This window comes from Babylonia areolata, chromosome 24 (assembly GCF_041734735.1).
Source record: "Babylonia areolata isolate BAREFJ2019XMU chromosome 24, ASM4173473v1, whole genome shotgun sequence".
Classification (NCBI taxonomy): domain Eukaryota; kingdom Metazoa; phylum Mollusca; class Gastropoda; order Neogastropoda; family Buccinidae; genus Babylonia; species Babylonia areolata.
In genome coordinates, this window is record NC_134899.1 from 19,460,611 (window position 1) to 19,488,425 (window position 27,815).

Sequence of the window (27,815 nt, forward strand, 5' to 3'; positions counted from 1 at the left end):
TCAGAATATTGCAACTAAAATCACTTGGTCTTCAAAGCATTCAGGATGGCAGTTGTCTTCATTAGTGTATGCATTTGTTCTAACTCCATCACCACAGGGAATAAACTTCAGTTACTCAAGATATTTATTCAGTGCACATATTTTGTGGATCATGGGCACACTTACAGTGACAGAAATTCCTGATTATGTGAGAATATATGGCTAAATCAGAATATATGCCAGCTGTCTCTCATCATCCAAGTTTACATACAAAGAAAATCTAAATAATGTATGTGAGATGCTTAAAAAATGGATAGATACTTCACTACTTCTATATCATGCAACATATTTATTTGGTCGTTTCTGATTATCAACCACCACCACCCCACAAAAAAGAAGAAGAAAAAAACAGAAGTATTCAACAAATGTCTCGATTCATTTTCTTCAGGATCAGGCATTGGCCTTCTGATCCAGTGTTCACCAGTGGTCAGAGTTCCACACCCGTTTCAGCTTATGTCCTTAGGAAAGGTACTTTACACCAATTTTTCCTCACTCCACCCAGAAGTGAATGGGTTTCTGACTTTGGTGGTTCAGGGAAGGTTCAATAATGAAGGATAGGACTGGTCCCCACCTTCCTATGCCGATTCCTAGACGCTGAATATGAATTCACTGACCATATGGCTGTGAGGCTTAAAACATATGCAGAAGAATAGCTTATTTTGTTATCTTAAGAAATACATATATGTAATTTAGATGCTCTCCAAATCAGTGATTCTAAGACTGGACATAGAAAAGAGAAAAGAAAGAAGACAATTACATTTTTAAGTAAAATATATCCGGTCACCTCACAAACTGAAATGGTCATTCAAACCATTCAAATGGCACTTCAGATATCAAATCACATACTGTAGTGTTTTGACAGTTCATGAAACAAATGTAATCATATACCATTTTGATTTTCTTCCTTCTCAGTTATTGTTCAGGCCATATAATAAAATGGAATTTAGGCCACACAGAAATGGATTTGTTCAATCATAATTAAAGAAACAAAATTCAGGAGCTGAATTTAATATGTGCACTTTGTGAGTGTAATGTTACTTGCACGCAGTGTATTTGTAGATATAGCTTAGTGTATGAACGTAAGTGGTTCTTGTGAATGTGCATGTGGGAGCGGGGGTGGGGGGGTGGGGGGGGGGGGGGGGGGGGGGAGAGAGAGAGAGAGAGAGAGAGAGGGGGGCAGACAGAAAGAGAGCAAAGAATGAAATTGTGGGGTGAAAAAAAATCCAAAGAAAAAGCCTCTGAAATGAAAGAAAACAAAAGGTTTAAATCACAAGTCTTGGCAAGACCCAGACACACTAACAAGAGTTCCACATAAACGGAAGGCTCAGATTAAAAAAAAAACAAACAAAAAGACAAAGAGAAGAGAGTGCATGCACTTATTCAGAAAGGTACTTAATACTTAATGGCTTCAAATCACAGTCTCCACTTAATTAAAAAAAAACAAAAAAACACCCACGCACCCAAAGAACCAACCCGTCCAAACCCCTTTCTCCCAAACAAATGTAAAACCAACCTCATATTCACAATATAAATGTTTTGTATCTTGTTCATTTGATACAAGTCAAAACAGATAAATCATGCCTTATCTACCTAAATGATCGAAAGTTAATGCCATGTTATTGGCAAAGAATGGATAGAAATTTCAGGGCTGCGACTTCAGGGATGTTGCTGCCAGTTTTTCCTCATAGGAGTGACAACAATCTCATTTCCAATGATCACATATGAAGTTAAGCAGAAATTGTGAAGCTGTGTTGAAATAGGAGCTCCTAAAAACACACCACCCTCATCCCCTTCACCTTCCAAAAGCATGTCTTCTCTTGGATAAATGTAATGCGTAAATTAACCATACCCCCAACTTTAAAAAACAAAACAAAAAACAAAACAAACAACAAAAACACTCAAGAAAAAAAATGAAGATGTACATCTTTCTGTATGAGTTTATTGTTTCCTTCAGCTGATCACAAATACAAACACATACACAATCACTTCACAGCTATCAACACAACAGAAAGGTTTAGATTTAGCAACTATAAAAAAAAAAGAAAAAAAGAAAAAGAAAAAGAAAAAAAAAAAGTGTGTTTGAACCAAGGTGAAGGAAAATGGGTGTGCTAACCACTACATTACACTTTTCTTAACTGCCCGTGCAAAAGGTGGGATACAGCACAGTGCCAGGTCTGCTGACCATCATGACAGACTGTAGTGTTGGCCATTCCGCACTGAAACTCTTAACATTGCAAAAACCAAACTGTTTTTCAATCTATCAACAATCACATTCTCATATATATTCTGATCACGTTAACATGGTCCAACACAAGTTTTAACCCCTTGCCCCCCTCTACCTCTCCCCCACCCACCCCTAAAAAAACCCAAAACAAATAAAGCCTTTCAAACATTTTAAATTATGTCTGGGTGGCATTCTGCTTTTCTCCAATCCTACTCTAAAAAAAAAAAAAAAAAAAAAAAAAAAAAAAAAAAATCATTGCAGGAACGTTCAGTCTTTGCTAGATGTACTGCTAAGGATGGTGACCATTGTGCCACACAAACAGCACAAAGATAATAAGGTGCTGGACTAAAGGCCCTGTGACTGTTGTTTGCAGTATGATGAAAATCATGAATGTTGGCTTTTCAGACATGTAATGTATACACATCCTGATGGTCTGATTTGAGTGCCACCATTTGGGCATTGCTTCTGTTCTTAAACTCTTTATTACTTTATGATTATTCTAAATATCATTATCATGAACTGTATCTTATCAAATCTATCATTATATCATTATGTTTCTATCACTACTTTTCAAAACTAAAGCACAGCTGTCTATTAGGAGAGAGAACTACTATACATATTTCTTTTCTTTCTAAAATTTCTAAACCTACCTTTGAAAACAGAACAGTCTGATATTTCTGACAACAGAAATAATTCTGGTAAAACAAGCATGGGATAATGCAAAGGCAGATTAAAGCAACTATACTGGATCTTCTGACGCGGGGAAGACAACAGAACGCAGTCACCTCAAACAGAGAAAAACTTAAGCAAATCATTACATAAACTCACAATGAGGGTTTAAAACATCGTAACAGAAAAAAAAGAACAAAAAACACAGTGACATATATATGTGTATATATATATGATGATAAATGTAACACAGTTTTTAAAAAACACATGGAACAACCTGACGCTGCGTAGATTCACCTTGCAGCACACATGTCTCTCGCTCTGTCTCACTCTTTCTCTCACAATGTTTCACTTGGTCAATGTCCTTTGAAAGAATAATAATCCAAAGCAATGCTTACATTAAAATCAACAAATGAATGATCAGAACAACACAATGCAAGAGACAGCCAGGAGAGACTAATATTAATAACAGATGCTATGAATGAGAAAAAAACAACAGAAACAGTTGCATACAAGAAAGAACACTTTGTTGAACATGAGATTTGAGAGAACTGGACTTTTAATTTAAAATGTTAAAAAAAAAAAAAAAGAAAAGAAGAAAGGCCAAGCTTTCTCACACCAATCCATTTTCCAACCATTCACCATGCTCTCCCAACAACAAAATAAAGCAGTGTTCTTTCCACAAGCAGGTTGTGGCTCACTGTAGTGACGACTCCAAAAGGAAACTCTGACCGGTCACCTTCCCCACGACCTCTGGTCATGGGGCCAACACAAACACAAGGCAGAAGAACCATGAAAGCCTGAAGATGTTCCACTGTCCATGTGAAGAAGAAAAGTGTGTTTGTTGTGGGTCTGGGTGGCGTGGCACTGATGATATGGTCCTTGCACTTCAATGATATATTACGTAAACGGTGGTCCCAGGGACATTCTGGTCTGAACTCAGTTGTCCACACAATTTGAGGTTCATGCACTGCACCGTGAATACACACATCATGTGATGCTTTCAGCTTGTGAAAATGATGCCTCCAACCTCTCTTACCTTTTTTATTTTTTTCCTGTTGTTCTTCAAGGTATCACCTCTTTTTCTTTTTCACAGATAATTTCCAAATGAACTACATTTGTTGAATCCATGAAGCCTTGTAAAACCAACGCTCAGAAAACTGTGCAGCTTTACAAACTACTTAACTAGATTTAAAATCACAATGGCCACCGCACTTCACCAAAATAAAAACGAGCAGAAATCTAGAAAGAGGGTGGTGGGGATATAGAAGGGGGGGGGAGGGAGATATAAAATATACATAGGCAGCTAAAAAGCAGGATAAATTTGGTATCAAGTACTCATCTTTAAATACCATTGTAAATAAGAAAAATTATTGCGAAACAAGAATGTTGCAATAACAATGAATGTATTTGCCGACACCTTAAAAAATGCCTGAAAGAAAAGAACTGAAATCAGACTGGGAAAAGTTACCTTCAATTAAACTTCATCCAAATCCACAAATACACACACAAACATACTCATACATTATATACAAATCAATGCATTTGCTCTTTTCTTTTCGCACAGCACACGTACATAATGTTTCAAGTCCTGCTCAGGCTTACAAGCTAAACAACAGGCTCCGTTGTCTTTCGAGACGTGCATGTTCTGGTGAACCAAAATGCCACTGGGATCAACAGCATGACAGTATGCATCCTTGGAGGAAAAAGATCACTAAAAAAAAAAAAAAAAAAAAAAAAAAAAATCAATTTGGAACCATCTGCAAGATACTGTTCTTATCTGACACTTTCATGATTAAAGGTTTATTGAAATGTGAGAGGGGAGGAGGAGGGGTAGTGTTAGAGAAGAAGACAGGAGGGGGGGGGGACCCAGATCTTGCACTTTATCTAACCTCCCTGTCAAACTCTCACAACCCCCATCCCCCAAACACGCAATTTTTCCCTTAAATATTTACTCATGAAAAACAATATTTACATTCTTGAAACATTTATCGCAATCATCAGTCAGTGTGATATATATTGCGGCTTAGAAATGTAACAGAGCAAGCTCTTTTGAGCAAGCTCATGGATAGTTCAAAGCTGAACCTAAGAAAGAACCGTGAAACTCCATCCTGCATAAATTATCACACCTTACAGGACATAAAAAAAAAGAAAAAAAAAAAGAAAAAAAAAGGGGGACTCCCATCAGTTTATTCAATGCTTCGAAGGAACAGCAAAGTGACATATTTCTTTTTTCACCAAGGCAGCACATGATGAAAGTGTGTGCTCACGTGTGTTTGTGTGTGTGTGTGATTGCATGTGTGTGCTTTTGTGTGTTCGTGTAAGCAAGCACGAGTTCCCAAGAGTGCATTTGTGCCATCTTTGTGTTCGTTCGCGACCACGCCCATGAGCTTTTTCCTCCAACAAGCATACTCCAAAGGAAAAGAGAAGTGAAGCCAGTTTTTTTGTTGCCCCCCAAGGCAGCACGTTTCTTGTTCTCCACCTTGGTCTGGTCAGCAGCCCACAGAGTCCTGTTCAGAGCGTATGAGCGAAACCTATGTACACACCCTCTTCTCCCTGCCCCACTGGGCTGCACCATGATATCACCACACATAGTCTTCTTTGGTTGGTACTCCACTAGAGAACCACACAACAGTTGTTGCAGCCTGTCTCTCCGCTCTTGTCCTTCTTCAACTGCCCTGCAGAGTACAAGAAACACAAACAAACCACAGATGTGAAATATGTGAAGATTCCTCCTCCTCCCCCTTCCTCGTATAACTATAATCATACATCATAAAATATAGGGAAGTAACTCTTCAATTAAAAAGTACACAACTTCAAGTCTTTGACTTGACTTTGAGTTGTGTACCTTTCAATAGCTGTTTCATACTTTCTCCTTGCCTCACTGTTCCTTTTGCTTCATGTACTAATATAGGTTATCTCTTTTTTCTATCTTTTTTGTTTTATCATTATTGTCATTTTTTCATATTATTGTCTTTTACTTGATTCACACCACTAAGACAAGAAATAGAAAAAAAAAATTCATAAACTAGAGACAGACTATTGAGACAAGCAGACAGAGGACTGACGGCAAGGCACAAAAAGCAAAACAGTAAATTAAATAGAAAGTTCCACATAGTTGTCCATATATAAAAAGAAGAGGTGGGAAGAGGAAGGCTCAGACTGACAGTGTTGGAGTGTGTGTCCACACTCATGTACACATATTTTTTTTATCTTGCATACAGAGAGTGTGGTCTGAAACAGTAAATGTACACATGCATGAAAACTCTCTAAATAGTAAATATACATGTGCACATTTGTATGCATTTCAACCAGTTGATTAAAAAAAAATCCTTTTATCATATACCAAACACAAAACAGCACTGAGGTTCTGATGGATGATGTGTGTGTGCACATATGTATGAGCATTTTTTTTTTTTTTTAATGAAAACAGTATATACTGCAACACAATGCATGCAACAGTAAAAGAACTTACTAAAAAAATTCCCTTCTGAATTCAGTATGCAGGTACACATTTGTATATTCATTCAATCAACCTTTTTTTTTTTTTAAAAGATGCATTCAAAAATAAAGAAAAGAAAAGAAAAATCAGCAAATGAATGACAGGAAAATAAACCTACAGCTGAAATTAATTACAAGATCCTGTGTGTGAAAAAACTTTTTATATACCAAACAAAGAGTTTTATTTCTAAATATTGTGGAACATGTAACGTGCAGTTCAGAACACAGCATGACTAATAAAAACAGTTGAACACATCCATGTTATTAGGGGGTGCTATGGACACAAAAGGGATAATATTACAGAAAAAAAAAACCCCTTCCTTAGGTGCTTTCACACCATCCATCACTGTATATACTACATCTATCTCTCTATACAGATATTTATGACGTCACTTATACAGTCATACAAGATGCATGTTTTATGTAAACAATGATAAAAACTTAAACAAACAATAAGGAAAACTTGTTATCTTTGTGCTCCATTGTGTGGCTCACGGCTGAAGTGTGAGCACAGGAAATCAGAGACGGCAGCACAGACAAGAGAAAATGGCCTCACCTTGATTATTGGGTTCTGGTAAGTTTTCCCGTGATACTAAGTGCATGACTGTTGTTTTTCCTGTGGGCAACTGCAATGCTGCAAGAGAGAAAAACAAGCATTAAAAAACAACAACAGAGAGAACAATTCATCAGACAGAGAGAGAGGGAGAGAGGGGGATACAGACACAGAGAGGGAAGTGAGAGAGAGGAAGACAGTGAAAACAGAGACCCAAACTGGAACAGATGGATAGAGGGATGGACCCAAGAGAAAAGAATTAAGAGCGAAAGAAAGACAGCATAAATAAGAGAAACAGGCAGTGAGGAAGAACAAGATAGGAAGAAAATAAAACTGGTGGGAGAGAAGAGTGTGACACAGACTGACACAGTGAGAGCAAGCGAATGAAGATACTGATTTACTTCATCAAGTGTTGAGCCCATCTGTGATTAGACTTTGAAGTACAAGAAAAAAAAACAAAACAAACACACTGTTTTAGTCTTAAACACAATGCTTACAATACAACTGATCTAGTTATCAGGTTTTAAAATTCTTCATGATTTTCGTCACATCACACAGAACAGGGGATAATTCTTGAAGAAGGAAACACTCCCCCCACCCCAAAAAAAAGCTTTGGAAGCAATGACCATTATAACTTATAGAGAAGTACAGACTGAAACACAATGCATAACATTAATTTATCACTAACATTTCACACAGACTTGACCGAAAGATGACCCATCCACAGTATAATATCTTTAAGAGCTTTTGACTGAAGAAAAACCCATAAGAGGCCTATCAATCAGAGTAAATGACCATTCTAAGGCGATTTACTGATGGGCAACCTAAGCAGCAATGCTGAACTTTGAACCATCTGACTGCAGACATTAGTAATTTCTCCCTCTCTCTCACAAAGCATGCATTACTAAAAATGCTACAGATGAGAAAGTAACTCTTTCTCTCATACTCTCTCATACTATTGATTTCTTCTCGTGTCCTACTGCTGGACACTGACCCTGCCGGGAGGGTTAGGGGATATAAGTGTGGGGTGGAGGGCACAGTGAGGTTACTGATCAGTATCGCAACCTTGTTTTGTTTTTTAAACTTCCATACTTGGTAAATATGTTCTAAATACTCTACAGATATCTTGATGTCAAGTATCATTCAAGAAAACAAGGAAAATTTACAAGAAAGAAAATAATCAGACGTGTTCAAGACAAAAAGGAGGAGTTTGTATTATACTCCATGTTTGGTGTCATATACTGTACCATGTCAAACTGATGCAAACTAGGCCAATCGGTTTGCTCTGCTTGGCCAATTCCGCGCGGCTAACAGTGAAAAGATAACCCGTCTTGCCCGGGGCAGTATGAGAAAGACACACCCACACACACTCACAGTGATCTCAGAGACAAGGTAGGGGAGGACAGACAGAGACAGAGAGAGAGAGAGAGAGAGAGAGAGAGAGAGAGAGACAAACAGCAAATAAAAGAACACACTATAGGCATAAAATGATAAATGCTGAAGGATACCCCAAAACAGTATGGTAGGTTAACAACCTTTTTGAGCAATATTATCTACCATCTCTGTTCAACAATATCTGATTGTCAATACAGTAATCTCTCTCTTTATAAAAAAATAATAAAGGAAAAAAAGAGAGAGAGAGACATATGTATATATACATGTATGTTCATAAGGCCTCATTAAATGAGGCTTGACTCTCAGACATGAACACCTATCAGGAGCACAAAAGACCAAAGTGCCTGTCAGCCTGTCACACACAGCCATCTGCCTGACTGCCTGCCTCAGTGCCTGCAGACATTACCACTTCTCTCTCATGGTATTGATTTGTCTGGCCACACTGGACATGACCCCTGGCTGGGCCACTGCTTGCCAACAATGGTATTCTGACAGGCAGGCTCTTCACCACAAGACTAGAAAAAGAGTAATCTTTCATAACATGCAAGAGAAGAGGTCAAGACCCTTGTGTGACACTTTTGACATTCGTAACAAAGAGTTTCGGAACTGGTATGAGAGACAGAGAGAGAGGGGGGAGGAAGGAGAACAAAATCTTTTGGACATTGCTGAATTGGCGAAGTTAGTGTCTTTTGTTTTGGTTGTAGCTAAACTGACAAAGTGCTATTTAGGAAATTCATGGTATGTTTAAATTCATATGTGACCTAAAGAAATCAGAAAAAAGTAACTGTAACAACAAACAAATAAACAGACAAAGAAATGGACAAAACAATGGAAATGACTAAATATGTAAAGCAAGAAAATGGAAATAATGAAGACACAACAATAACATACACAGAGACATAAACACACACCACACAGGTCTAATAATATCTAATGTCATTCTCTAATTAACATATAATGTAATTCCCAAATCAATTCACTAACACATACACTGATACAGGCTGGCTGTACATTTGGCTGAGAGAAAGTGAGAGACCAACCAAGACTTTGTGTGAGGAGGGGAAGAGTGAGGGAGAAAGAGAAAGAGGTAGTCACAGAGAGAAAGAGACAGACACAGTAACAAAGACAGAGAGAGATTCAAGTAATTAGTAAATACAGTCAGTCACAAGACACCACGCCAAGGAAATCCACCTTCAAATTAATTACCAACAGAAAGGTGACTATCACTTCTGTCTCCAACCTCCACAGAAAATGCTCAGCATCTGGCTGAACCCAATGTTCACAGAAAAAATGCTGTGGAACAACATTACTGAATGAAATGTGCAAGTATCTATACAGATTATCAAATCACTATTCCGCTATTTTGTCAGGAATTTTTGTTCTTCTCTGAACTGAAACAAATATACATCACATATATATGTTCTTTTAATTTCAAATAAAATCAAGCCATGTAGAGTGCTGACCGACTTACCTGCTAAGGTGACATTTCCATGCAAGAAGCGACCCTGATAGATAAGACGAAGAATGTTGGTCGACGGGAGCTGTTCATCTGACCATTCTACACAGGAAGCAGAAACAAAGGAAAAAAAAAAAAATGGTCAGAGTAGAGGAAAACTATACAAGTGGTTCTCATGTTTTCAAATGGTACTGGCTAAACTAATCCAAACCATGCCAAGGTTCAGCTGTTCTTAGGTAAGTTATGCTTAGCTCCTAGAAATTATCTGTCCTGGAAAAAATACCAGTGAGCAGTGCAAAGTAACATCTTTTAGGACAGCTCAAAACAAAACACCACATTTTGTGATTTTCATAAAAAAATAGTGATATATATATATATATATATATATATATATATATATATATATATATATTCAAGAACACACACAAACACACACAGACACACACACACACACACACAAACCTTCTGCTCACAATGGAAAAATAGTTGGTTGTGACAATATAAGAGAAAACACTGGAGAATTACAATCATTCAATGAAGTTATTTTAAAGAAATTCATACACCCACAATAATTTGCAAATGAACTGAAAGGCAATTCAAGTTCAACATTACTGTATTTCATTTTCACTGAGAAAGAGGGTGAAAGAGAGAGAGAGAGAGAGAGAGAGAGAGAGAGAGAGAGAGAGAGAGGAAGGCACAGAGAAAAAATGAGATCAATAAATTAGAAACCAACAACAACAACAAAAAAAACAAACCTGTAAACTCTGAACTTGCTTTAAAAAAAAAAAAAAGAATAAAAAAAAAAAAAGAAAAAAAAAATGTTGGGAGGCAGGGTTCACCCTTCAGAAAGATCACTTAGAGAAAAAAAAACTAAACACCCAGTTGACTGGGTTAGAATACAGAAGACAAAAGGAAGTGAACAAATCAGAAAACAAAAAAATTAAATGGAGAAGACAGACGGACAAAACAACAAAAAACAAATGGAAAGAAAATAAGAGCTTTTTAAAAAAAAAAGTCCTCTATTCAAACAACAACTGAAAAACACTGTCAACATGGGACCAGAGAAAAAGATAAAGTTTCAGGCTGAAGAGGCACAAAAAATTAAAGGACAGAAATAAGGAAGAACTTAACAAGTGTAAAAGTTTCTGATGGCAAGGAAACTGAAGCTGACAGAACACCACTAGTTTTCCAACTGGAGAGCAATATGATTTCAATCAACAAAACAAGCAAGTGATGATGTATGTATGTGTGCAGAGGCACTGCATAATAATTAATATCCATCATCCAACAGCATGATATGATACACTGAGGCAGATATTTGGATTCATCAAATTGCAGAGTAGTTTGGGGAAAATGAAAGATGTTATTTATAAGCATTCCAGCCATCAGTCTCATAAATTACTCATGAAATAATCATGCCGATAACAGCCAATGGTGCATGTATCATAAGCACCACTGCATTTCCAACAATGAAATACCCCTCGCTAACACATGCTATGAAATACCTTCAGGCCAGTGACTGAAGACATGGTCTGTGATTTCTGCTGCTGAATCACTGGGGCTGAAAAGAAACTCATGGGTCTTCCCACTCACCAGGATCAGCCGCAAATTGATCTGCAAACATATCAGCATGGTTTTTGTTATCACGTAAACAATTTCTAACTGTTTGCTTTCTGCTGTACACATAAAGCTCTTTGATCTGCAAACATATCAGCATTGTTTTTGTTATCATGGAAAAAAAATTATCATCTGTTTGTTTTCTGCTGAAAATGTCAATGTTAAAGTTTACCACGGACACACAGACAACCGAACACGGAGTTAAAACATAGACTCACACAAGCGAGTCAAAAAAATCATTATGACTGGAATTGACATTTTCTCTGCAAATACTTCGTCAGTTGACACCAAATTAGGCATAAAAAATAGGAAAAATTCAGTTCTTTCCAGTCATCTTGTTTAAAACAATATTGCACCTCTGGGACGGGCACAAAAAAATAAAATATGAAGCCTAATTATATGCAAACTGCATTTACTGTTATATTTATATTTTTTGTATTCTCTAAACTTGGCACTTTGATCTGATATTCTGACACAACAACAAGAGCAGTCATTATTATCATTTTTTGTTCAAACAGGAACTTCTTTTGCTAAGCATGGAAGTTTTATTTATTTTGCAAACGTTTTTGTGCAGATAATGAAAAAGGGAAATTACTCTAATTAATACTAGGGGACTTAATTTGCTTTAAAATGATCTTTCTCATCTTAAACATTACATTTTGAAATTATATTCAATACATAAAAAGCTTGTGTGTTTTACTCTCAGTGTGCAGGGCTCTCACTATGTTCATTTGCCCAAGTGGTCTTTTTCGGAAAATTCTAAAATCAATACCATGAGTGGACTTTACAGATCTGTTGGCTGAGCCCTGAAGGTCATGGACAAAAATCAATTGCATACACATATTTATACACATTCAAAGCGTGTGCTCATATTCTTCGCGAACGACGCCATTTTATTTCAAGTTGTTGACCTGCCCGTTCAATCCTATATTCAATGGACAATACACGATAACATGTGATGGAAAGTTGGAGAAGGAGACTGTTAAATATTTATTCAGAGAAAGATTTGTGAACGCCTCATCACTTACTGCATTATGCCCCAAACTGCCATAAAAATATCCACAGAATCAGTCGAATTCATAGTTAAAAATTGTAAACCATGCGAGTTAATACCCTTGAACTGATCACGATGAAATGAAAAATTTCCAGTCTTGACTTTTCTCAAAATGAAGTCCTTTTCACTTCTTACGACGTTTAGAAGTACTTGTACTTGGCTCTACATGTTATTAGTTTAACAAAATACTCAATTTTCATATCAACTTTAAAACTATAAAACTAGAATGAACAAAAAAGAAAAATTTATCGACCGTGTCGTACTACATTCCCGGCAGGTGTAACTAAACTTGTACATCTATCTAGATCTAGTGAAAATGGCTAAATGTTGCAGTGTGATTGTGGCGATAGCCATTAAAAAGAATTTTTTTTATTGCCCTTAAAGATTTTTTGAGTGCCCAAGATACACCAGAATAATATGATTTAAAGAGCGTTCTCACTGCGAATACCACAATTGATTTATCGCCCTTTAAAAAAGTATGTTCAAATGTTAAATTTTAGAACGTCAGTTAAGGAGCCACGATAGTGTAATAGATAAGGCAGTTTCTTCTCACCCGAACACGCTGGGTTCGAATCTGGTTAGAAAAACGCGAAGCTTTATAGTAACAAATACAGAACACATTTTAACGATTAGATTTCTTTTCTTTTTTTTTAAGTGTACCACAAGTGAGTCTTGAAGGCCTTGCCTCTCTTGTTTGCTCTTGAAATCACTTCGTGTTAAAATTCTTCATGAATAAACAGAACTTGGACTGCAGCATTTTGATCAGCAGTGCATTACTCTTTTACAGATGCATCTCTTATCTGCTGGTTGTTGGCTGATATTAGATCTTTTTGTGAAAATTGTTCTTTGAGGCATACAAGGTAATGTGTTGCATGTGTGTGATGGCATGCTCATGCAGTAATTGAGCTTAAGCATACTGAACAAAAACACATCATTTGGCTTTACATGGTCTGTTGTATAGATCAATGTTCTGAGTGTGGACACACAGTGACATACACTGACAATGATTTTGACATGCATACAGGTGATACTTTTATAGGAAGATGCCAAAACTGATTTGGTCACAAACAATTAATAAGGAACCATAACTAAGCCATACCAGGTGACTTGGTCAGAAATGAAGAAACAAGTGTCACCATCAAGTCCAAAAATATTAGCATTTTCTTAATAGAACAACAAAATATCTGGACTTATAATGTCCAGGATTCCTTTCTGGTAAGAATTTCAATGACAAAATATTAAAGTTGAACATGACACATTTTAACCTTCTGAATTCCACTTGACAGAATTTCTGTCCCCTTCCGGTGTGCAAAAAAAAGTGCCCCTGAATGGAAATTTCTGTCCGCATTGCACCAATCATTGAATTCAGGTAAAAGTCATAATTGGGTAGTGCGTTCACTTTTCTTGCTGAAAACAGGGTAGGTATGGGTAATTGTGAATGATCAGGTCGAAGCTACCAACTCAAGGTGTGTACTGTAAAGATAATGTGTCGTATGACAGTCAACGTAGTTATTTTGTTTTTGAAGGCTTTCTCAGACTGGTTACACCAGAAAATGTTTGTCTGCTCCTTCTTTTCAACATTTGAAATAGCAAGGGTGCCTGAGGGTAAATGCGAACGGGCAAGTGTAATTGTGAACGATGGCTTTTGGTATATGTAGACAATTAAAACAGAAGCAGGTCTTTAACTCATTAGACATAACATATTATTGGAACATCGCACCAGACTGTTGTAATAACTTGTATTGTTGGTTTTGATCACACACGCACACAAACATTTAAACACACACACCCCACACAAACATGCCTCTTTGAGAGTGCTCAGTAACTGTACAGCATCGTTCGCATATGATATAGACTCATGTCAAAATATCCTATAGTCTGATTGCAAACGACAATATTTTCCAGATTCCTGTTAAAACTGACGTTCTGATCTGTCACCGGTATGGTTTTGAAAAAAAATTCTCCCAGCACTGGTAATGCGCAATCAATCAAATGTGCATCCGATCAAATAAAACTATTCTAAACTGTGTCAAAGTTCAAGTCCTGTAACTTGTTTCCCTTGATTTTAGGATTTTGAGAGTACGTTTGTAATCTTGGTCGGCAGTGGTGCCCAAAGCGAAGAAATACTGCAGAAATAGCCAGAAATAGCTGATGTTTGACTGGTTCTTATAAATGGATATTCATTAAGGCATTGGGAAAAAAAGGTCAAAGCAGACGTTAAATTGTAAAATGCAACTGTTAAGAACGCTTCAAAGTGGGGCAGTGTACGAATCGTTCGCAATTACACGCTGTTCGCAATTACCCATACCTACCCTATAGGTCATATATACTGTCTTTTAGCAGTTTGCATGGCACCAGAAATCTTAAAAAAATTATTTCCTTCTGTGACCCAAAACATCCCTTGGCAGTAAAAGGGTTAGAATTATTAATTTTCAAAGATTTTTTTTTTTTCTAAAATGAAAATCGATTTATACTTCTATTATAGGTTACATGCATGAATACAATTCAATACTGAAACATTTTTTCCCCTTCAAATAAACAACAAATATCCCAACTGCCTTATTAACAGAAGAAGAATACTTTCAAAATGTACAATAAAAATGTGTATATCATGTGCATATTATCATTACATTTTATACCATATCAATCCAATAGGGCAGACCTTGTATATTATTAGTATTATTACAAGGCAAGAAAAGAAAGCTGAATGACAAAGACAGCTGTCACTCAGTGAAAAAACCAACAACAACAAAAGAACAACAACAACAAAAAACAAAACAAAACAAAAAGAACCCACCAAACAAACAAAACAATCCTCAGACTCAGAGTTCCTGCAGTCATGCAGCCTAGCAACAAAACAAGCAGACTTGCTGTCAGTGCAAAGCATCTTAGTGTCCAGCCGTGGAGTAATCAATACAGTATACTACAATTGAATCCTGGCTAGTGCTGACTGGAGACTGCTTGGAACAGTCCACTAACAGTGACACCAACTGCAAATGGAGGAGTATTATGTTGCTGCTACTGCCTGCACAAATAGACAACTCAAGCCACTCCCTGGAAATGTCAGTGTCCACCTAGAATGTCCATGTACAGCACACACAGACACAGACACACACACAAAACAAACAAGAGAGGCAAGGCCTTCAAGACTCACTCTGATACACACATAAAAAACGATAAATAAAAATACAAATTGAAATGGAATCAAAAAAAAAAAAAAAAAAAAAAAATCGTTAAAATGTGTTCTGTATTTGATATTCTTCTTCTTCGTTCATAGGCTGCACCTCCCACGTTCACTCGTATGCATGTAGATGATGTACACAAGTACGCTTTTATGTGTATGACTGTTTTTACCCTGTCATGTAGGCAGCCATACTCCATTTTCAGGGGTGTTTGATATCAAAAAGCTTCTGGTAAAAATATAAAAAAAAGGTAAAGCAGATTCAAACCTAGCATGTTCGGGCAATTTCTAACAGTCTTAACCACAGCGCAAAACTGGATCTGCAAATGACTTTAAAAATTAATATCTAAACACTTTTTTTTTTAAAGTGTGATAATTCGGTTGCTGTATTCAAGGTGATAATGCCTTTTCAGTCATGTTAGTTTGGCATATTATGGGCTTTTAAGAAATTCTTTAAAGTCTGCGGTAAAGGAGACGTTGCCATCACCTCAAGCACACTGCAATTTATCCGCTTTCTCCATATTTGCAGAGGTTGTGTTCAACAGGCTCAGTTGGCAGAAACTTTTTATTATATAAAAAAAAAAAGGAAAAAAAAAGGAAAAAAAGAAAAAAGAAAAAAAAACAACTTTTTTTGTTTATCTACATTATTCAAAAAATATTTTAATTTGGGGTAAAGGAGATGTTGCCATCACCTCAGGCACACTGCAATATGTAGGCTGTTTTCTCAAGATTTGCATAGACCAGTCTAGACAAGGCTGACCGAAACTCAGTGAAACGTGAAACAGTTGATTCAAAATTTTCTTTCACTGAAGTTTTAGTTTTATGTTCATTCCACTTCTAGTTAATTCAGTGTCCACTTTAAAATACTGAAATGCAGTCAACATGTTGATGGCGTAGTTAGTATCACTGTATGCGTTCTGTCATGAATTTGTATTTCTTTTCTTTTAAATGCGAACAAAAAAACAACAACTATGTCATGCCGCCATCTTAGCAAACATAACCTATGTTCCAGGAAAATGGTAAGCAGTCTGTGACTGAGCCTCAACAATAAACTATTAATGATCTGGAAAAACAGCTTAATTCGGAAGACTTACAACCTATTATTGGTATGACTATGTAGATTTTTTTCCTACTATCTTTAATCCAAGTTTCAACTTGGGTACTGGCAGACAAAGTATTTCCAGAGAAAATGGCAATGATATAGTTGACCATGGACACACAGACATATACGGACAGACACACACACACACACACAGACAACCAACACTGGGTTATAACACACTCACATTGTTTACACAAGTGAGTAAAAAGTGCCTATGCTACCGTTTTGAATGCAGAAGCTATGAGAGTGATTATTTCCTTTAAAAAACAAAACAAAACAAAAACAAATCAACAACTAATTCGTCAGTAGAGTACTGAACAAACTAATGCTTATTTCTTATTTAGTTAATCAAACTTGTCAACTCTTGGGCAAAAGAAGGTAACTAATTAATTAAATTCTCTTGGGCAAAAGAAGGTAATTAATTAATAAAATTATGTTTGTGAATCAGCTGTACAAAAGAAGGTAACTAATTAATTAAATTCTCTTGGGCAAAAGAAGGTAATTAATTAATAAAATTATGTTTGTGAATCAGCTGTACAATCAAATAGGATGGGAAGAATCTTTTCTGCATGCAGAAACACACACACACCACCACCACCACCAATTGATATCAATGTCTGTAAGTGTAAATGTAATGCCAATTTTGCAGGTTTCTGTCTTGTTTGCTTGAACACTAAATATATCTTTAAAAACGTGTGTGTGTGTGTGTGTGTGTGTGTGTGTGTGAGTGAGATGTGAGATGAAAGGAGGAAGATGCTGATGCAAAGAAAGAGGAAGCAAAGAGAAGAGACACAAACAGAAATGCAGATCTATGGTCTATTCCTAAAACAACAACAAGTAACAGATCATATAATGATATATGATATATATGTATAGTGTTATAGTATGTCTCATGATGCACAGAACCTAATAAATGACACATACATGAAACACTGTCACTATGTCACTATCAATTTCTACGTCCCTTCAGACAAGTCTCTCTGCTCTGGCTTGAACTGCCCCCTCCCTGAGGGCCTTTGCAAGAACATTGCTGGAGCTGGTTTTATTGATGGTGATGTTTTTATACACACAATGGTCATCTCAAACATGCTTTCTGGTATTCATCCATGGAAGTCAATATATGCCCTTAAGACAAGCATTGTCCTTTTCATGGCAGACCCTCTAATTCACGATGTATCATTGCAGAGCAGGGTGTGGGGGAGCATCCCCTGACTAAAAAAAAAAAAAAAAAAAAGAAAAAAAAGTACGACATATATGAGTCTTTGGACTCCTGGGGTAATCAGTGGTTGCCCACAAATAATTATGCAGACAGAGAGAGAATCAAGAACTTGCTTGCCACTCCCATCCTCTACACCCTTAAGACACTCTCCTTCTTCCCCATATTACATCCACCTCCAAGTGGATGTTCAGACCTTCTTCCTCTCAAACCACTCTCTACAGTCTACGTTCATACAATGATACATTCATACCCAATGCACCATCATGATAATAATTCTGTTTGTAATGAGTGAATGACTATATTAGAGGAGTGTTTGTAATGAGTGAATGACTATATTTGTGGAGTGATGGCCTAGAGGTAATGCGTCCGCCTTGGAAGCAGGAGAATCTGAGCGCGTTGGTTCAAATCACGAATCAGCCACCAATATTTTCTCCCCTCCACTAGACCTTGAGTGGTGGTCTGGACAATAGTCAATCGGATGAGACGATAAACCGAGGTCCTGTGTGCAGCATGAATTTAGCGCATGTAAAAGAACCCACGGCAACAAACGGGTTATTCCTGGCAAAATTCTGTAGAAAAATCCACTTCGTTAGGAAAAACAAATAAAACTGCATGCAGGAAAAAATACAAAAAAATGGGTGGCACTGTAGTGTAGCGATGTGCTCTCCCTGGGGAGAACAGCCGGAATTTCACACAGAGAAATCTGTTGTGATAAAAAAGAGAAATACAAATACAAATATTATGAGTTCCTCTAGGCAATCAACCCACTCTACCCACCCTACTTCCACCCCTCCCCTTCCTACGCACTTCTGAGCATCCTGCCTTCCTCCCTGACTAACCACCTTGTCTTTGCATGAGGTCAGTATTGATGGTTGTGTTGGTGTTGTTGTCACTGTGGTGTTGACAGTTGAGCTGCAGTTATGTGCACCCCCCAGCACCCACAGAAACACACACAAGGAACAGTCTGCAGAAGACTTTAGAGACCCCATCTGTCACTTTCTTTAATGCCCTCCCCCACCCCCCAAGGCCTACAACATTTTATGGTGAACCCATACAATTGATATAAAACATTTTTTCAGTGATTACACACTGAAAGATAGAATGAGAATGTTTCATAACTGACATTATACGTATTGTGTATGCTACTCATATGTCCTCTGGTTTGGTTCAGAACTTTCTCTTTAGTCTCTAATGTGGAATACAAAAATGATTATCATTATGCATCTATTTTCATTCTAATTTAAAGTAAAGAATGCTAAAAGTAACTGCTATAAAACTAACTCTGTAAATATTCTAGTACCTGGTTTATTCTAATACAATAACATTCCAATATTGTCCACACTTTGCATCCACAGATCTGTTAGTGTTACTCCATGCAATGATGTAAACACTAAAACAGTCATCTAATTTTTCCCGATTCTTCCTACCATCATACCATGACTGAAGTTTTGCAGTCATCTAATTCCTCATACTGTATTTACTAGTACTACATTAGTATTTATTGCACAGTATATAATTTTAATATATATAGACTTGATCAATGCCATTATACTCTTTGCATGTTGAACACCTTGTTTTTCTTTGTTTTATTATTTTTTTCAAATGAAATTTTACCCCCTCACATGAGTTGTGGAAAGAAATGACAAAGCCATAAAATATAATTTTAAATTTCATTCTTTCAAAACTGACTATTTCAATAGTTTAAACTAAAGTTCAGTCTATAAATTGTAAAGAATATTAGACAAATAATATACATGTATCAATGTTTTTGTTATGAATATGATGCTTCCTACTGGTCATACTGATGTAAAAAGAATACTGTAATAAACTACAATCAAAAACAACAAAACACAAAACAAATGCCAGTAGTGTAACAGGCAACAAACTCCAGTACTTGTCAGTCTTCTCAATCAGCACATAACATGGGCTGGGCCACAAACAGAAATCAATGGCCTCACATGAACAATGACAACCAGTTCAAGCAAACCCATTTTCAGTATGACATGCACAGCTGTAATGAACTTCTAAGCTGTGGAGCAGAATAGTAACATCTCCAAACTTCTAAGTTCTAACCCCCTTCCATTTCCACACACTGTGAAAAAAATCAAATGAAACTGACTGTCATTCGATTACTTCCTGTTATGTGTCATTTGTAAGCACACTAAGCTGACAAGTGGTTCTGCAAAGTGTCACTGTCTAAAAAAAGGTGACAAACCATCGATTGTGTCATACTTGCAATATTTGTTAAAATTCCCAAAATAACCACTACATCCTACCTACATGTGCCCCAAATCCAAATCATGAGTCAGTGTGCTATCCTGACCTAAGCTTAGCTGGTAAGAAAATGTGTGTAGTGCATGCTTATTCTGCTACTGCCATGAAAGTTGTCTAAGTCAATCAATAGTGAACATGTTCTCTGTACATTTTTGAAAACATTCTCAAAATTAACTATCACTAAAGTAAATTAGTGTTTTCAATTATCTTTAACAAAAAGAGGTCTCCAATGAGATAATGTAGGATGATGGGTGAGTGAGCGGAGGAGAAATAAAATGTTCCTAGTCTTTTACTGTTTTAGTTCTTGCTACATAATAAACAAAAACAAAGCCACAATAAGGCTATCAATATTTTTCAACCACTATTTAGTAAGTCAACTGTAATTTGTAACACTATAACTATACACTATATCATACATGTCATGCATATGTTCATATCTGATAAACTGATATACGTCTTCAACAGCCATATTATATATCAGGGTGTGGCAGACTGCAAATTTACTTGTCTTGATATAAGAAGTGACCAATCTGCATTGGCCTACTCTTCTCAGCCTGGTGTCTAAAGGTTGCTTTTCAATTTTATGACATTCTTTTGATTCTGACTCTTGAGAAAAATTCCATAAAAATTACTAGTTACGACTACTTTCAATATATATACACACAATGCATTTCAGTATGTGGTTTTATCTGTTACAATAGTGTTAGATCTCCCTACTGGCTATAGAATGTATACACATCTAAACAGACTAAAGAGGAAGCAATAAATGCATCCCTTTCACTGGGTCCTAAATCTAATGAAACCTATGAAATCTAATTCTTCCAATTTTCAATATTCTCGGAGACTTGGGGCGGGTATCTTGTATATTAAAAAAAAAAAAAAAAAAAAAATTACAATGAAATAAATTCACCAAAAAGCCAAATTGTCTTACTGAAACACCCTGCTAGTGATGTGAAAGATTTTTTTTTTTTAACCTGTCAAACCATCCACACAGTTTAGAGGTATTACCATGTGTCACTCATTCGAAGTCCCCTTACACAGCCACACCCATGTTCATCTGCTGTAAGCCCAGTGCCAGCAGTCAACAGGGAGTTACTGATGTTTGTTAGCTTGCACCAGAGCCTGCATCAGAGGAGACCCTGCACTGCTGCTGAGTCACTTCTGTGGTGTTAAGTTCTAACCTTTCTGATTCAAGATATATATATATATATATATACAGAACACCACCTACTAAGCTATCTACATTTTACAAACCACAATTAGAATACAAGTGCTTACTGTAAATATCTCTTCAGTGACCGGACTGGTTCTTCGCACAAGACTTCAGATCAGTCTATTGCAGGCTATAACTGTACATGAATGGAGTGACATATACTTTTCAAAGGAAGTTTACCATCAACATTCAGGAACTTGGCAACAAATAAAAGATCATCAGCCACGCCAGCTCAAATAACATGAAATGTGTTACTTGCAGCATTGTTCACACAATGTCAGATTAATTTCATATAAAAAATTGTTTTTCCAATAGTTTACTGAAATTACTCAGAAACTAAAAGTGAGAAACCCAGTTGTCTTGTAAAATGACACTGACAACAAGCTCAGCATTTTGTATGCAGGACACAGTACCATTACATCATATCAATGGCACTTCTAGACTGTAATGGCTATAATAAATTCAATAAAACTCAGCAGTCAAGATCATTCCAGTTTGTAAACTTTTAACACACTTGAATTAGTGTGCTTGTCAATTTTGTTTAACACATCAAGCAGGTGACGTATCTTGACAGTCAGTTCAGTGAAAGCCACTAATTCCTGACATCAACATACAGGTGACAATGTGGTCAAGAGATTTTGCTCTAGTCCCCCCCGAGTCAAACTGTTCTACTAATAATATCAATGTGGCCATTGCTCAGGCCTGTCAGTTACAATCCATTCATGGCTGAAATCATTTTTACGTTTGATATTTTCTTTTAAAATCTTAAACCCGATTATACTGGTTCACATTTTAGCAATAATTATAGTATAATGTCCTGTGGTTGGAAGGGAATGGGAAGAGGGATGTGACCATGATTGTCTCCCTGGAATCTAGCTCAGGATAGTTCAGTTGGCACTTCATGCTGTGGAACATGTGACCATGGTGTGCAATTTCATAAAATCTGGACACAAATCTAACACATTCTTGTACATTCTTACACCCTCAACTACCATCTCCCCATGACAAGGGCACACAGTTTTTAATTTTTCCATCTTCCGTCTTATCTAAATTTTAAGGTTTATACACACATATAATCACCTTGTCACCAGGGATGTGACGACTGGCCATTTTACACAGGTACTTGACAGAACCGAGCAAAGTGACGATCGACTATCAGGACACCTGTCAGCAATGCTGCATACTGTCAACAAAGTCAAATGGCAAGTGCCAACACCTGACAGACAAAACCCGACGTTCTTGTTTACTGCCGTCTGCTTGTGTCAGCTGAGGCTACGCCTTACGATGTTTTCCTGGGCTTGATTTCACAGCTGAAGCGTTCCATGATAAATAATATAACAGAAGTTTAAAACCAAAGGAATATGGACCGCGATTCACTGGTAAGAACCGTTGAAGGCGCAACCTTTCAGCGAAGTCATCAACTTGAAAACAGCAAATAATGACTGCTTGATCAGCCTGAGAGGCTATGGCGATGGGCAAAGCTTCATGGGAGATCGTGACGTCAGTTGAAAATAGGAACTTCCTCAGTGTTGTTGAACTTCCGGTGAGCAGAAATGAAAAGAAGAGGACATGCCACTTATGATTTGAAAATACTTCCAGCGTTACAGTTCTTCTGACGAGTAACACGAGTTACAGTTGAAATTAGGTGAGAACCTTAGTATGGTGATGAGAAGTCACACGAAGAAATGTTTCTATGCCTATATTGGAGTCATGAATCGTCTTGTTTGTTTATTCCTCAGCAGTCGATATTCATCATATTCATTGTGTTTAGAAAAGAAGAGAGAGAGAGAGAGAGAGAGAGAGAGAGAGAGAGAGAGAGAGAGAGAGAGAGAGAGAGAGTATGTGTGTGTGTGTGTACGCGCGCATGCAAATGCGAGCGCATTCATCGTTTTTCTCGCTTTCTGTTTTGCTGCCATGACACTGACGGTCGTGCAGTAACACACACACACACACACACACACACACACACACACACACACGCGCACACATACATGTACATGCATACACACACTCAAAATAGCTGTGTAGCTAGCATTGAACAAAATAACATTTTTTTATATATACAATTTCAAGCTAGTTTATTGATTATTTAATCACATAAAAGTTGTTTTTAATTCTCAGGAAAAAGTATAACAAAAAGCATGAAGGATTACCTTTTCATTTTCACACATGTATATTAAACAAAGGCTTTTACACACACACACACACACACACATATATATATATATATATATATATAATTATATATATATATATATCCATATATATATATATATATATATATATATATATATATATATATGCATCATAACGTGTAAAATCTGCAAGTTCATAAACTAGCAAGAACAAAAAGAAAATCTGTATAAGTGAAAGAATAGATTATCACAGAAAAGAATTGTTGTTGTTGTTGTGATGGCCAAAACATATTACAAAGTGGTATCGGACTCAAACAACAAAAAATGCTGATTCAGATGTTACAGATTTTCAAACTGTCTTATTCAACAGTTTTTTTCAAAGTGGAACTTTTTCTTTGCAGTGGGCAAAATCTATTATTACACCATTATATGAATAGGTGAAGTTGATAACCCCGACAACTATTGTGGAACAAGTATGATAAGTAAAGTGTATACATATATTTTAGATAAGAGATAGATAACTAGATAGATAACTAAATGGGCATATATAGAGAAGAAAAAAATGTTGAGGAACAATCAGAATTTAGAATTGGAGCTAATTATAGTACCATTGGTCATGATATCTTTACATTGTTTGCATTGGTACAGAAGTGTCTGGCAAGCAATATGAAACTATAAATAGCTTTTGTTGACTTTGAAAAAGCCCTTGATTCTGTTAACCATAATAGATTATGAAATGTTCCACGAAAAAATGGTGTGAATGGAAAGTTGTATTAAGCTCTGAGGGGTGTATATGATGAAGTGCTTGCATGTGTGTGCGATAAGTTTGCATAGTGACCTTTTTTCGTGTTCCTGTGGAGTAAAACATTGTTATTTGTTTTTTTAATTATTTAATTATTTTTATTTATTTATTAATGAATTACTGTTGAGTTATAAATCAAGGAAAGGTAGACATTATATTCAAATTAATCCAAATGCTGTTGAAGTATTTTTATTATATGTTGATGATGTGACTGTGAGTATATGTTCTGAAATGATATTGGGACTTCAGAATCAGTTAAATGTATTAAAACAAGATGCAGATCGTTGGTGCAAAAATGTGATTTTTGATAAAACAAACATGATTTTTCACTGGGGTCAGGAGGTCACTTGTCAGCTTGTGAGAAATGGTATCAAGATAATGTCGAACTGAAAATTTTAATATATTGCAAGTACTTCGTAACTTAGGATTATTGTTTACAACCAAAGTAAACCTTAACTTGGCATGGAATGAAGTGTTGTAAAGGTAAGAAAGGTGTATAGGAAATACATAAGACAGTGAGAAAGTTAAACTGTATTGATGATAATGTGCTCTGGAGAATGTTTGATATCCTAATTGAACCAATAGAGAAATCTGTTGTGATAAAAATAGTAATACAATACAATTCAATACAGCACAATACAATACAAATATGCAGCTGAAATTTGGGCTATATATACAAAAATGAGCAGGTGAAGAGTGTATATATATTTTGCAGTAAAACATTTTCTAGTTGTTCCAATACATGCCTCAAATGAAGTTCTGTTTGGTGAAACTGGGAGGTATCCTTCTTAAGTGAAAACTTATGTAAAATGCATTAAGTATTGTTTTGAACTGTTGAAATTACCTCTTCTGCTACCATTTTTCTTCATGGAAAGAGCTTTGTTTTGTTTCAGTATTTGCTTTCCCCATTCCCATTCATTTATTCTAATGTTGTGTTATGCATTGAAAGTATCATAGTATGTTGATGCATTCACCCATGTTATAAGGACCAATGACATTTAAGTGTCAAAGCGTTAAAAGTGTCTCTCCCTGCCTCTGTCTCTTTCTCAAAGTGGATACCTAGCAGCACGTGAAAGATGGATGTGTGGAAGTATATATATTTCAGCTGCTAACGCACACACACACACACACACACACACACACACACACACACACACACACACACACACACACACACACATATATATATATATATATATATATTGTGTTGAAATATGGGGACTTGAAGTTGAAGCAGGGTATGACATGGAAAAGATTCATTTGTTTGCTACAGAGAGGCTTTTGCATGTAGATAGAAAAACTCCAAATGATCTTGTATATATATTGTGAAACTGATAGATACCCCATTTATTTGAATTCCTTCATAAGATGCATAAGGTACTGGTTAAAAGTAGTCCAAATAGATCTATCATAGGTTGCCTGCCCAAGCATATAGGGTGTTGTTCAATTTAGATTCTAGAGGTAAAAACATGGGCAACTACCATATATAATATGTAGCTGTGTTTTTTCTTATAACCAGGGTGTTGGAAATGAATGGATATTTTTAGAATGTTTTAAGCAACGAATTATACACTGTAGACGGCAAGACTAGGACTTTCACATGTATACAAGCGTGTGATAGATTCTCATTGTATGGATTGTTTAAGTTAAAGTATTTGATTGAACCTTATTTTTCTCTAGATATTAGTAGCATTGTGAGAAGTGCTTTAACTTCAGAACTTTTATGTTATGTTTAGTTTTGGTGTGTCAGAATTGGCTGTCCATTGTCAGTTATATAAGCATCGGTCAAATGTAGCTCAGGTATGTCATTTGTGGCAATCTTCAGTTGAAGATGAAGTTAATTTTATGTTCCCTTGTCCAGCACTAAATGATTTGAGAATCTGAGATATATTCCTGCAAAGTACTGCAACAGTCCATCGAATTTCATATTGATATTGCTTTTGACAGCGAGGAATGAGTATACATGTACAAAATAATTTAGCAATTTATATTTGTACATCTTTTGCATATCTTAGAAGTTAGAGCATTGACAGAATAACTAAAAGAATTTATAACTGTACTGGTTGATGGTGATCTTTCACATATGTCCAGATAAGATAAAAATGCATTTCTAGATGACTGATGTATTTTACCCCTTCAGATGGGGCTAAGGCCTTTCTGAATAAATATCTGAGTCCTGAGTCTCTCTCTCTCTCTCTCTCTCTCTCTCTCTCTCTCTCTCTCTCTTCTAACTGAAATGTTGGGGCCAAAGACATCTGGCATGTTTGATATGCTGCAGATATTTAAAGATACACCTTGAGATTCTGTTCTATTGATGTTTAATTGATGTCTCAGTCTCTCTGTCTGTCTCTCAGTTTTCCCCTATCCATCTCTCAGTCTCTGGTACTGAGATGGTTTCTTTGTTGAAACCTCTCTCAGTCTCTCTCACTCACCCTCCCTCTGAGTCTCTTTCTCAGCAGTTGAGATGGTGAGACTGAATGTGCATGTGGAGCATTGAGGACTGCCCTTTCTGTCTCACAGCACAGATTCCACAAACTATGTCGGTGATATTGACAGTGACTGACACACAGACTGAGGAAGCTCCAGACACTGCAGTCCAGTTGAATGGGTGCCAGGATCAGTAAGTTTCTCAATTGATTTGCTGTCACTTGTTCTCTTTTGTCAGAGTGTGTCAATAGGTCTTTATAAATATGTGTGTTTTTGTTTAATATTTTCATTTATATATTTTATACTTTATTTTATTCAATGTTTTGGTGTATCTTAGAGTGGCGCCTTTCACATGAACTTGCTTAGAAGTTAGAATAGTATGGTGAGTACTTGCATGCATGAAAATATGCCTACATGGAGAATATGTTTACATGTATATTTATATACCCAATTGTGTATATATACTTGAAGGAACACTTAGTAGTTTGCAGACATGCTCACACCCTCCCCATTTCCTGCACTCACCTACACACCCCATGATCATGCACGTGCATGTGTGCATGTGCAAAAACAACCACACTACACAAATGCACACACATTCATTCACTCATTCACTCACTCTGTTAGTGCTCATGCACTTTTTCATGCCTGTACATATTTTTGCACACATACTTATGCTCAAAGTCAGATGAAACAAAAATGAATCAAGCTTCAAGGAATATTAAATCCTTTGACATATGTTGAGGCATAGAGAATATACAATCACGAGATATGCATTTTTTACCAGTGAAAAAATGTCTACAATACAGTTGAATTGATGCATTGAATGATAAGAACAAGAACAATCACATGATATTAAAACTTTGAAGATTTTTTTAATCAAATTAATATGCATATTTTCTTGTATAGTGTTTATAAAACATACATTTAGCGCGTGCGTGCACACACACACAG

General features: G+C 36.4%; 2 protein-coding genes across 2 annotated transcripts in view; one reads left to right on the top strand and one right to left on the bottom strand.

The window, feature by feature from the left end:
• Nucleotides 1-1,587: 1,587 nt before the first annotated feature.
• LOC143298701 (ubiquitin-like protein 3) lies at nucleotides 1,588-22,953 on the bottom strand. Its single transcript, XM_076611597.1, has 5 exons — nucleotides 22,578-22,953; nucleotides 11,343-11,451; nucleotides 9,853-9,939; nucleotides 6,990-7,067; nucleotides 1,588-5,610 (listed from the first exon to the last, which is right to left on the bottom strand). The coding sequence occupies exons 1-5, from the start codon at nucleotides 22,605-22,607 to the stop codon at nucleotides 5,549-5,551; spliced, it is 366 nt and encodes a 121-aa protein (XP_076467712.1). The 5' UTR covers nucleotides 22,608-22,953; the 3' UTR covers nucleotides 1,588-5,548.
• A 75-nt stretch (nucleotides 22,954-23,028) lies between these two features.
• The window catches only part of LOC143298966 (syntaxin-binding protein 4-like), a 32,954-nt gene continuing 28,167 nt past the window's right edge, over nucleotides 23,029-27,815 (top strand). The window contains exons 1-2 of the mRNA XM_076612022.1: nucleotides 23,029-23,142; nucleotides 26,955-27,054. Coding sequence (XP_076468137.1) covers nucleotides 26,972-27,054 — 83 coding nt within the window. The 5' untranslated portion in view covers nucleotides 23,029-23,142; nucleotides 26,955-26,971. The remainder of the gene's footprint in view (nucleotides 23,143-26,954; nucleotides 27,055-27,815) is intronic.